At 46.9% G+C, this 12,052-nt stretch overlaps 1 protein-coding gene across 2 annotated transcripts in view; it reads right to left on the reverse strand.

The window, feature by feature from the left end:
* Positions 1-259: 259 nt before the first annotated feature.
* ahr2 (aryl hydrocarbon receptor 2) overlaps positions 260-12,052 on the reverse strand; it is a 167,740-nt gene continuing 155,947 nt past the window's right edge. Inside the window, exons 9-11 of one of the 2 annotated variants that reach the window (XM_052011647.1) lie at positions 10,826-10,967; positions 7,474-9,541; positions 260-1,293 (exon numbers count right to left, since the gene is read on the reverse strand). In XM_052011647.1, the coding sequence (XP_051867607.1) occupies positions 1,273-1,293; positions 7,474-9,541; positions 10,826-10,967 (2,231 nt within the window). In that variant the 3' untranslated portion in view covers positions 260-1,272. The remainder of the gene's footprint in view (positions 1,294-7,473; positions 9,542-10,825; positions 10,968-12,052) is intronic. The other variant, XM_052011657.1, reaches the window with a different exon arrangement.

Consider the following 12,052-nt stretch of genomic DNA (forward strand, 5'->3'; position numbering starts at 1 on the left):
CTCTACAACGTACGGAAGAGCCTGCCAGTATTGTGTGTTTGGATTCTCCCACAAAGAGCTGGCAAGGAGGCAGTGCCCACCAGGCTGTACACCAGCAGGGAAACAAAACCAGCAGATTGCAGACAGAGGGAAAAGAAAAACAATGAAAATGAACTGTGGAATGGGGAGAAAAGCAACTTTAAATGTGTATCCAGTGGGAAGGACTTGTAGATGCGGTGCTCTCTAACTTATTGACATAAGCAGTAAAACCACTTGGGGAAAAAAGGAAAAAGCTTTTAATTAGTGGAGGATGATGGTTTATCTCCCCAAAAGGCATTTTAATATTAAGTAAAATGATACAATTTGCCAACAGCCATCTCAGTTTATACATTTATAAAACAACATAACATTTTGGTAAAAGGCATCAATGAATTGACTGGGAAATTGCATTATACACAGGGCTGAACAGGGTCTGGGTTGGTAACCCGGACAGCAAAATAACAGATCGGTTCTTTATTGTGACATTTGTAATATCAAAACACAATTTTTATCATACAATATGTTTTACACAATTCTCATCTTTAAAGTATTGATTTAATATATAAATAGCTTAAAAAGTTGAAATGTTTCTGTTGTTCTTTTCGTAAAAAAGTTTCAACTTCAGAAGATTCAGAGTGTTATACTGAGCAACCTCCAATCTCCAATGTCTCACTGGCATCCACGTGGGTAGTGGCTTTATATCTGCCTGTTACAGCACCTCTGTACTTGGATATTTAGGCTCCAAGGTAAACGTCTTTGCTTTTCAATTAATACTTAGCAATCAGTTAAAATATTCTCAGTGAAAGGCTGCTCTTGGGGAATGACCCTCTCGACATCTCCTTCATTAAAAGGTTCCCAATTCACAAAGCAGACACAAAGGCAGCAGTGAGCATTAAAACTATGATCTTGTCAAAAAAGATAAAGAGTATAGCTCATGACTATACAAGCAATATCGATGCAGAGAATTTACATCGCATTTGATACAAAAATATAAAAGTTAATATTTTGTACAGAGCAATAGAAAAATCAATCACAAAACACGTGGAATAAACAATGTTTGAGATACGGAACGGTGGATTTGCAACTTTAGTCACTTTCTCCTTTATCTGAAAGTCCTGTTTATAGGAAACACTGTCAAACATTCGGGCACCGTGGGTCTGAACTTCCTCAGTCCAATCAAACACAAGCAGAGGGTGGCCCGGAGCTCTCGGGAGAAACAGAAGAGTAGGGACACCCAACATTTCATTCATTCCCTCAGTTCAGAGCTTCTCCCTGCTGGAAGATAAGCAAATGATACATTGAGTACAGGAGGAGATCAGGGAATTAAACAACTTAAATGGGAAAGACTTGCACTGATGAGAATATTTCAGCTCATCAGAGAACTCATCTCATCCCAAAGCTCTTCTCAATAGTGCAGAGACACAGCACGGAAACAGGCCCTTCAGCCCAACAAGACTCCGCCAACCATCAACCACCCATTTACTCTGATCCTACATTAATCCCATCTTTTATTCAATGAATCACTTTCAAATGTTCGTCACAACTGTTAATCAATGGAACCATTTTGTACACGAGAATGTACCACATGCAGCAATGAAATGAAATGTCCACTTAATAAGCTGGTAAAAGAGAAACAAAACTTTCATTTATATAGCACCTTTTATATCTGGGATGTCCCAAATACTCTACAGGCAACAGCTACTTTGTAATTCTTGTGTTGTAATGCAGGAAGTGCAACAGCCAAGGTGCACACTGCTATCTCACCAAGCAGTTCCCAGCAACTGAGAGGGTGTATTCATATTTCGTCGCTGGCAAGGTCAGTATTTCCTGCCTTTCACCAATTGCCCTTGAGAAGGTGGTGGTGAGTCATCTTCTTCAACTGCTGCAGTCCTTCTGGTGCAGTGCTGTTGGGGGGTGGGCAGGGGAGTTCCAGGACTTAGACCCGGTGATGATGAAGGATCAGTGATATATTTCCAAGTCAGGATAGTGTGCGACTTGGAGGGGAACCTGCAGGTGGTGGTGTCCCACATACCTGCTGCCCTTATCTTTCCTCATGGTAGAGGTCCCAGTGTTGGGAAGTGTTGTTGCAATAACCTGGACAAGTAATTTTTGCAGATGGAAAGTGCAGCAGCCACAGGGTGTGGAGGGGATGAATGTTTAGGGTGGCAGATGGGATGCCAAACAAGTGAACTGCTTTGTCCTGGACGGTGTCGAGCTTCCTGAAAATTGTTGGTGCTGCACTCATCCTGGCAAGTGGCTTGTGTCACGGAGGAGCAGCAATTGTGTGAGTGGGCCAGTGTAAGAGTGGGGAGCTGAGGCTTTGGCTCGCGAGGCTTCGGTGAGAGGGGGTAGAGGAAGTGACCTGGGTGAGGGGAATGCAAGCAGCTCTTTAGAAAAAAGGTTTCAGTAAGAAGGCACAGGCAAGGTCTTTATTTTGTTGTCTGTAATTCCTTGGCCCTTGACTCAGTGCAGGCAAGATGGCAGTTAGGGCAGTGGAATGCTCCTCCTGTAAGATGTGGGATGTCAGGGAACCTCACAGTCTCCCTAATGACTACATCTGCAGGAAGTGCACCCAGCTGCAGCTCCTGACTGACCAGGTCAAGGAACTGGAGCTGGATGTACTTGGGATCATCCGGGAGGCTGAAAACCTCATAGATGAGACTTTTACCGAGGTGGTCATACCCAGGGTACAGGCTTCAGATAGATGAGTGACCACCAGGAGAAATAAGGGGAGGAAGCAGTCAGTGCAGGGTTCTCGTGTGGCCAATCCCCTCAGCAACAGGTATACCACTTTGGATACTGCTGGGGGAGTGGAACTGACCTATCAGGGCACAGCAGCAGCAGCCAGGTCAATGGACCTGTGGCCGGCTGTGCAGGGAAGGGTAAAGTCAGGCAGAGCAATAGTGAAAGGAGACTTGATAGTTAGGGGGACAGACAGGAGATTCTGTGGCCGCGAAAGGGACACCAGGATGGTGTGTTGCCTCCCAGGTGCTAGGGTCGAGGATGTCTCGGAGCGGCTGCAGAACATTCTCAAGGGGGAGGGTGAGCAGCCAGAGGTCGTGGTGCACGTTAGCACCAATGACATAGGTAGAAAGGGGGAAGAGGTCCTGCACAGTGAGTATAGGGAGTTAGGAACGAGGCCGAAGAGCAGGGCCTCCAAGGTAGTAATCTCTACATTACTCCCAGTGCCACGTGCTAGTCGGGGCAGGAATAGGATGATAGAACAGATGTATGAGTGGCTGAGGAACTGGTGCAGGGGCAGGGTTTCAGGTTCTTGGATCATTGGAGCCTCTTCTGGGGCGTAGTGACCTGTACAAGAAGGATGGGTTGCCCCTCAACTGGAGGGGAACCAATATCTTGGCTGGGAGGTTGGCTGGTGCTACTCGGGGGAGTTTAAACTAGTTTGACAGGGCGATGGGAACCAGAGCACTGGGTCAGAAAGTGGAGGGATTGAGAGGAAGGTAGATGTCAGGGCCAGTGAAAACAGGCAGGAGCAAAGTAACAGACACGATGGGACGGACAGTTGGAAGTGTGTGTATTTGAATGCTAGGAGTGTTATGGGTAAGGCTGATGAACTTAGAGCATGGATCAGTACATGGAACTATGATGTTGTGGTCATAGCAGAGACTTGGTTGAGAGACGGACGCGAATGGGTGGGAGTTGCACTACTAATCAGGGACAATATCACAGCTGCACTCAGAGGAGACATAATGGAGGGCTCCTCCACTGAGTCTATATGGGTAGAACTCAAAAATAAGAAAGGTGCAATCACTCTGATGGGATTATACTACAGACACCACCCACTCACCCCCACCCCCCCCACCACCACCACCACCACCACCACCAAACAGCCACTGGGACATTGGGGAACAGATATGCAGGCAGATTAGGAAAAGGTGTAAAACCAATAGGGTTGTTATCATGGGTGACTTCAACTTCCCTAATATAAAACTGGGACTTCCTTATTGCAAAAACTCTGGGGCAGAATTTGTTAGGTGTATCCAGAAGGGTTTCTTAAATCAATATGTAGACAGTCCAATGAGAGGAGGGGCTGTACAGGACCTGGTGTTGGGTAATGAGCCTGGTCAGATGACTGACCTTTCAGTGGGAGAACACTGAGGGAACAGTGACCCCAACTCTTTAAGTTTTAAGATAGCTATAGATAAGTATGGATCTTGCGGGAGAGTATTAAATTGGAGCAGGGCAAATTAAAGAGCGTTCGGCAGGAACTTGGGAGATTTAATTGGGAACAGCTGTTTTTGGGCAAGTCCACATCTGACATGTGGAGGGTGTTTAAAGACCAGCTGCACAGAGTACAGGACAGGTATGTTCAGTAAGAAGGAAAGACAAGGATGGCAAGGTAGGGGAACCTTTGATGTCCAGAGAGGTGGTGAATTTAGTCAAGATGTATGTAAAGCTTAGGAAGCTAGGATCAAACAGAGTCCTTGAGGATTATAAAGAAACCAGAAAAGAACTCAAGAAGGAAATTGGGAAAGCCAGGAGAGGCCATGAAAAGTCCTTGGCAAGTCGGATTAAAGAGAATCCCAAGGCATTCTATACATCTATCAAAGAGCAAGAGGATAACTAGGGAGAGGGTAGGACCACTCAAGGATGAAGGAGGGAACATGTGCTTGGAGGTGGAGGATGTGGGTGAGGTCCTAAATGAGTACTTTGCATCAGTATTTACCAAGGAGAAGGACATGGACGATAGGGAGATCAGTGTGGAGTGTGGTGATGTACTAGGACATTTCAAGATAAGGAAGAAGGTAGTGTTGGGTCTTTTAAAGAGCATTATAGTGGATAAGTCCCCAGGGCCTGATGGGATATACCCCAGGTTATTAAGAGAGGCAAGAGATGAGATTTCCGGGGCCTTGACCAAGATCTTCGTGTCCTCTCCAGCCGCAGGTGAGGTCCCGGAGAACTAGTGAGTAGCAAATGTTGTTCCATTATTCAAGAAGGGAAACAAGGATAATCCTGGAAACTATAGACCGGTGAGTCTCACGTCGGTGGTAAGGAAGTTACTGGAGAGGATTCTTCGGGATGGGATTTATAAGCATTTGAAAAACTATGGCCGAATAAGGGACAGTCACGGCTTTGTGCAGGGCAAGTCGTGTCTTACTAACTTGATCGAGTTTTTTGAGGAGGCGATGAAGGTAGAGCTGTGCATGTTGTCTACATGGATTTTAGTAAGGTGTTTGACAAGGTCCCTCATGGGAGGCTCATATGGAAGATTAAGATGCATGGGATCCACGGTGAGTTGGCCATTTGGATTCAGAACTGGCTTGCCCGTAGAAGACAGAGGGTAGTGGTCGATGGGACTTATTCTAGCTGGGGGCCTGTGACTAGTGCTGTTCCGCAGGGATCCGTACTGGGACCTCTGCTGTTTGTGATGGAGATAAGTGACCTGGATGAAAATGTACATAGGTGGGCTAGTAAGTTTGCAGATGATACCAAGATTGGTGGTGTTGTGGATAGCGTAGAAGACTGGCAAAGGATACAGCGGGATATAGATCAGTTGCAGATATGGGTGGAGAAATGGCAGATGGAGTTCAACCCGGCCAAATGTGAAGTGTTGCACCTTGGGAGATCAAACGTAAAGAGACAGTACACTGTTAATGGCAAGACCCTTATCAGTGATGATGGGCAGAGGGATCTTGGGGTCCCAGTTCATAGCTCCCTGAAGGTGGCTGCACAGTTTGATAGGGGGTAAAGAAGGTATACGGTATGCTTGCTTTTATTAGTCGAGGCATTGAGTTCAAGTATCAGGAATTCATGCTGCAGCTTTATAAAACTCTAGTTAGGCCGCATCTGGAGTATTGCATTCAGTTCTGGTCATCCCATTATAGGAAGGATGTGGAGGCTTTGGAAAGGGTGCAGAAGAGGTTTACCAGGATGCTGCCTGGATTAGAGGGTATGTGCTATAAGGAGAGGTTGGACAAACTTGGGCTGTTTTCTCTGGAGCAGTGGAGGCTGAGGGGAGATCTAATAGAGCTTTATAAGATTATGAGAGGCATAGATAGAGTAGACAGCCAGTATCTTTTTCCCAGGTTGAAATCTCTAATATCAGAGGACATGAATTTAAGGTGAGAGGGTGTAAGTTCAAAGGAGATGTGCGGGGCAAGTTATTTTACACAGTGAGTGGTGGGTGCCTGGAATGCACTGCCTGGGGTGGTGGTGGAGGCAAATACGATAGGGGCATTCAAGAGGCTATTAGATAGGCACATGAATGTGAGGGAAATATAAGGATATGGATATTTAGGTGGAAGGGATTAGTTTAGTTGGGCATTTGATTAGTAATTAAATTGTGGGCCGAGGGGCCTGTTCTGTGCTGTACTGTTCTATGTTCTATAAGGTGGAAAGGTTTTCAGGTGTCAGGAGGTGAGTCATTCACTTCAGGATACCAACCCTCTGAGCTGCTCTTCCAGTCACTGTGTTTATGTGGTGGTCCAGCTGAGGTTCTGTGTAATGGTGACCCTCAGGACTTTGGTGGTGAGAGACTTGACCATTATAATGCCACTGAATGCCAAGTGCATGTGTACAGCCTGAGGAATGAAGTCCTGGAGGGGGAATGTCCTGCCCTATGTCCTCGGCCTGGCAGTGAGACAGGGGTGTGGCATGCTCCCGGACCCTCTCTCCCTCCCCTCCCATTGGACAGATCGATGCTGTAGTTCTGGTCCATGCTGCCAACTGCTGCCCTAAAGTTAAACTCAGATCTAGTCTCTGAAGCACAACGTTGTTCATTACACAGTCACTAAAATCTGACTGTCATTGTCAGAGGAAACTCAGAACAAAAACACCGCTTCCACGTGCAAACCAACCACTCTACAGCTCAATGGAGACACAAAAGACTACAGATGCTGGGATCTGAAGCAACACACAAAACTCTGGAGGAACTCAGCGGGTCAGGCAGCGCCTGTAGAGGGAAATGGATAGTCAACATTTCGGGTCGAGACCCTTTATCTGGACTGGAAAATAAGAGGGGAGATACCGGGACTTAAAGATGGAGGGGAGGTGCCTCCTCCCAGTTCCTGGCTCTCCCCTCCTCTGTCTATCACCCCTCTTCACTTGGATCCAGCTGCCAGCTCTTGCGCCATCCCTTCCCTCCACCTGTTTCTACTGGTTATCTCCCCTCCAACTTCCAGCCCAGATGAAGGGTCTCGACCCAAAATGTGGACTGTCCATTTCCCTCCATAGACGCTGTCTGACCCATCGAGTTCCTCCAGCACCTTGTGTGTTACTCTGCAGCTCAAAACTGAGAGACAAGCAGTTTCTGACAGACACTAGTCTACGTGTATATAGTGTGACAGTATTACCATTCACTCCTGGGCGAATTTAACACTTCTACAATAAATCGATCAGCAGACCAAACGTCCTCAAGTGATTCAACGTTTGATTTGAACGGACTCATTCTTCAATACTATTGGTTTACCAGCCGCACGGACATTTGATCCTCACCTTAAACTGATTATTGTAATTCCAGGGGACGTGGCCAGTTGGAATCTCACAGATGGAATTCTCCGACAGATGAGTGAAATTTGGCTCAAACTGACAAGAAGACTGATAAGTGTTCAGTTCCCCATTGGACATGACCGAGGACCCCACAATAGAATTAGCTGGCTCATTCTCATAGTAACAAGTTGGCCGCAAGGGACTGTGGTTTGGAGATATCTTAATCTTACTGTACGCAGGGATAGGGGCAGTGCTGCCAATGCCTGGAAATGACAGTCCGTTCCTCGCAATAGGTGCGCAACTTTGGTACTCGCACGAGGCAAACATGTAGCTGGGAGACGCCCCCATTGGAAGCTGGTTTACTGAGGTCCCTTGGTCGACAGCAACGCTGCAGCTGTAGAGAAGCTGATCGACGTTACTCTGATCCGAGTAAGCTGTGGCGGAAGCCTTGTCCTCGGAGTCCTGCCCCAGCCTGCAGGAAGACTGCGGCATTAGCTGATGCATGGGGTCTTGCGCCGCGTACGGCTGCATGGAAACTCGTTGCTCGTTCTGCATTGATGGCCACTGTGGGACTTGTTGCTGTGTTGCATTTACAAAGTGCCTCTCCTGCTGCCCATTTACCCCCAAGTACTCGGGCCTCTGTTGCAAGGACTGTTGCAGATCCCTTTGTAGCGTCTGTATGGGTGAGATGTTCCCCATGTGCTTTTGCTGCATGGTGACTGGCACTCCAGAACTCATCTTCTGTGCAGCAGACCTGCACAGCTTTTGAGGACTGTATGAAATGGGGCTTGGTGTGTCAGATGCCAAGGGGCAGCCCAAGTTCATTCCGAGAAAGTTTTGTGGGAAAGGTCCCAGTGGAATCCGGTTTCCTGGCTGGGCATTATTGTGCTGGTTGGGTGCACATGCGTTTGGAGGTCCGAATAATGTTACGTTGTGTGGCTGAGAAACTATTGCCTTCTGAGGGGTCGGCAACACTGGGGTCTGACAGGCAGGCATCTGTGGGTTCTGTGGACAAGACATTATTGAGGTTTGACAGGCAGGTATCAATGTGTTCTGTGGGATGGGGACAACTGGATTCTGGGCTCCAGCCATCACTAGATTCTGGGCACCAGCCATCACTGGGTTCTGGGCACCAGCCATCACTGGGTTCTGGCCACCAGCCATCACTGGGTTCTGGCCACCAATCATCACTGGGTTCTGGCCACCAATCATCACTGGGTTCTGGGCTCCAGCCATCACTGGGTTCTGGGCTCCAGCCATCACTGGGTTCTGGGCTCCAGCCATCACTGGGTTCTGGGCTCCAGCCATCACTGAACTTTGACAGCCCGACATTGCTGGGTTTTGCATATTAAATCCAAAGGGCTTTTGCTCCATGGATCCAAATGGGTTTTGTTGAGCTGGCTCGATTAAGTTTCCTTCTGTGCAGTCCAGACCCACGTGCGGAAATTCATTAGCTTTTGAGCTATCTTTTGACAGCATGTCCTGTACGCAGGACAGTATAAAACCTGTGGTGAAGATCTCATTCAGATCATCTGTGATGGGAGGACTGCTGTCCATTTTCATTAACGCCTCTTCCCATTGCTCCAGCTCTGCTGGCTCCACATCCACATCCAGGTTTTGCAGAGTATTGCACAGGTCATTTTCATCAGCATTCTTATCGGACAGAATATCCATAATTGCTGCCAGTGGATCACCCTGGACTGGGAGTGTCTCTTGCTGTTTGGAAGAATTCTTGCCACCACTGACCAACTGGCGGAAGTCCCCAGGCACACTCAGAACGGCAAAGTCGTCTGTATAGACACTGTCTAGGTTAAACTGCGATTCATGGTGCGAGACGTACGCAGATATATTCTGAGTCATCAAGGCACCCAGAAGCGAACCAGGATCAATTCCATTTTTCTGCTCCAGACTGTTCTCCCCATTGGAAGGCTTCTTAACCTTGAAACTTTTCCCCTTTGCCAGGGATGGATCCAAATGGAACAAATTGTTCTCATACAGAACAGCCTCTCCTGTGGCGAAACTGAAATGAAGCCCCGAGGATCTTTTACGAAGGTGCTCCTCGCCCTCTTCGTTCCTGAGGATAAAGATGAGGAAAATTACTTGCACTTCACATTAACCCTACTTATGCATGGTGCCACGGCCAAGATTCAATGTATCCCAGTGGAGTGACCATTCCCCTACTTACACTAGGAGTGGTTGGGTTGCCTAGGCTCACCATTCTATAGGACAATGTTCGATCTTCTGCTATAAACCTACCATATGGTCATAACCCCATGTCCTCAGTTTAAAAAGCTATCCATGCCACTTGTGCATCAACTGACCATGCAGAATCCTGTCTTTGAGAATTAAAACGATTATCCCCAGCCCAAATGAAGAAACTTCTTCTCATCTCAGTCCTAACTGGCCGACCTGTTATCCTGAGACTATGACCCCTGGTGCTGTCAGGGGAAGAGGGAGCTTCCTGCAACTGGCTTGGCTGTTCCTCTCACTGTTGGGTCTTAAGCAGAGGTTGCCTGGGAAACCTGGCAACGCTAGGTCAATTGTCAGACCACAGAGCCTGCAGTAATCTAGGGCAGGCCATACATGTAAGCAACCAACCATTTTCCAGCATCCCTTACCAGTGATAATCCAACAACCAGGAACATTGCTCCTGATTCTGGTCCATCAGAGCCAGCACCCTCAGATCACTCTGTCAGAAGAAATGCAGAATGCATTAGGGCTTGCCAAGATTGACCCATCAATCACCCATTACCCAGCAGTTAAACCATCAGCAAAGAGCTGGGTTGCATCTTATCTTGGATGCAAAGGTTTTCAAGCTTTACTTGACAAGGGATAAAAGCAAAGAAAGCAAAAAGAATTGTTAAAGTCACCTTGGATGTAATTCCTCAATTTATAAACAAAATCTTGCTGCACTGCCTTTGACTCTTTGAGGTACTTGTCTTCAATTTACAAAGCATATTTTGCTATAATGTATAATGCATCACACTCCGTGCATTGTAATACATTGTATCAAAATACTTAGTTCATTTCACCCAACTTTCTCGATTTGCAAAATTCCACTTAACGAAATGTTTCTCAGGAATGCATCCCTTTAATAAACTGAGGAAAGGCTATGAAGAAGACTAACTCCTTTTAACACCAGCATTCCTAGGATGAAGACAGACCTCGGAGTACAGATGGTTTAGCTGTCGGGAGGATGAACAGCAACTACTGGAGCAGCAAGTCTGGGATTGCTGAGGTGAATGGTCTGACTCTGTGCCACGCCAAGCTAACGCAAACGTCTTGTGGAGTGCATGCCATGCGCCGTGAGTCCCCTGAGGGCATTGCGTGCAAGCAAATCAAAGCAAAGTGCACTTACGTGAGGGCTCTCTGCTTGCAAATGATGGAGTCGGGCCTGCCACCTCTGTAGACCAACCTGGCATTGGCCTGGACCCAAACCCAACTGCTCTGTTTGGTCAGCAGCCTGAAGACTGTCATCCCACTTTCCCCAGTTTTAATCACTGAAACAGAACATAATGGGATTAGAAAGCACAAAGTAAGAAAAGGCTCTTCATCCTATTGATTTATTCCTTACAATAGATCAAATGCAATCTGTTTGACTCCCCCCAATCAATCCCAAGAAAAAGATCCACAAAACTTATCCTTCAATATTTAAAATAAAAACTTACAAATTCTATTCTGCTTTCAAACAACATCATTCCGTTGTCGGTGCCTAAATATTTTGATTTGGTTTTCCCACAAATCCAGCTCAGGAATTACTGGGTTTCCAAACAACACTGTAAAAATCAGGCACAATCAGCAACTGGTAAGGAGAGTTCTGTTTAACTGGTTCCGTGCCTGATCCAGAACAGGACAGCTGAGTCCATCAGCAGGCAGCAGCTGCCAAGAAAAAAAATAATTGTCCTCTTAAAAACCCTCACTGTTGCTCGTTGGACCACCCAGGATCTATTCCAAACACTTTGCAAGAGGACGACACTGAAAGTGGAGGAATTGTGGGACCAAATCCAACAGGAGTGGTTGAACCAAAATTTTACAGAACAAGTGTGAAACCTAAGGGACAGCAGGAGTAGTGCAGAAGGTTACATGAAAGAAGTCCTGGAGAAAGGAGCACGGCAACAGAGAGGCCACCTTCAAACAGCTGTGTGGAAGGAGCAGAGAGAAGCAGAGATGTGGAGGAAGAGGGTGGGAAAGTCCCACTTATCTATATTTGAAGAAGTTGTTTCTGTGAAGGGTGGAGTGAGGGGAGGGATCCGTTCTCTATTCCAAATGTGAGGCAGAGCCATACAGCTGAGGTCTAGGGGACTCTGTCAATGTGAGTAGCCTTGGGTTACTCAATCAAATCAACTGCTCTGCCTGGGGTCTACCTTCTTTCGGTTTGTCCCATTCCATGCTATTCAGATGACAGCTTACTCCACCTGTGCCACTGAAGCCATTTGCAACATGCGTGATGTTACCTAAACCCCTGTCATCTAACACACTCCCAAATACATCCTATTACCCATGTCCCCACAACAGGATGAGAAATAAAACCAGGAGGCCATTCAGCCCCTTGTGTCTGTTCTGCCATTCATTAAGATCATTGCTG

The sequence above is a fragment of the Pristis pectinata genome, chromosome 1 (assembly GCF_009764475.1).
Source record: "Pristis pectinata isolate sPriPec2 chromosome 1, sPriPec2.1.pri, whole genome shotgun sequence".
Lineage (NCBI taxonomy): Eukaryota > Metazoa > Chordata > Chondrichthyes > Rhinopristiformes > Pristidae > Pristis > Pristis pectinata.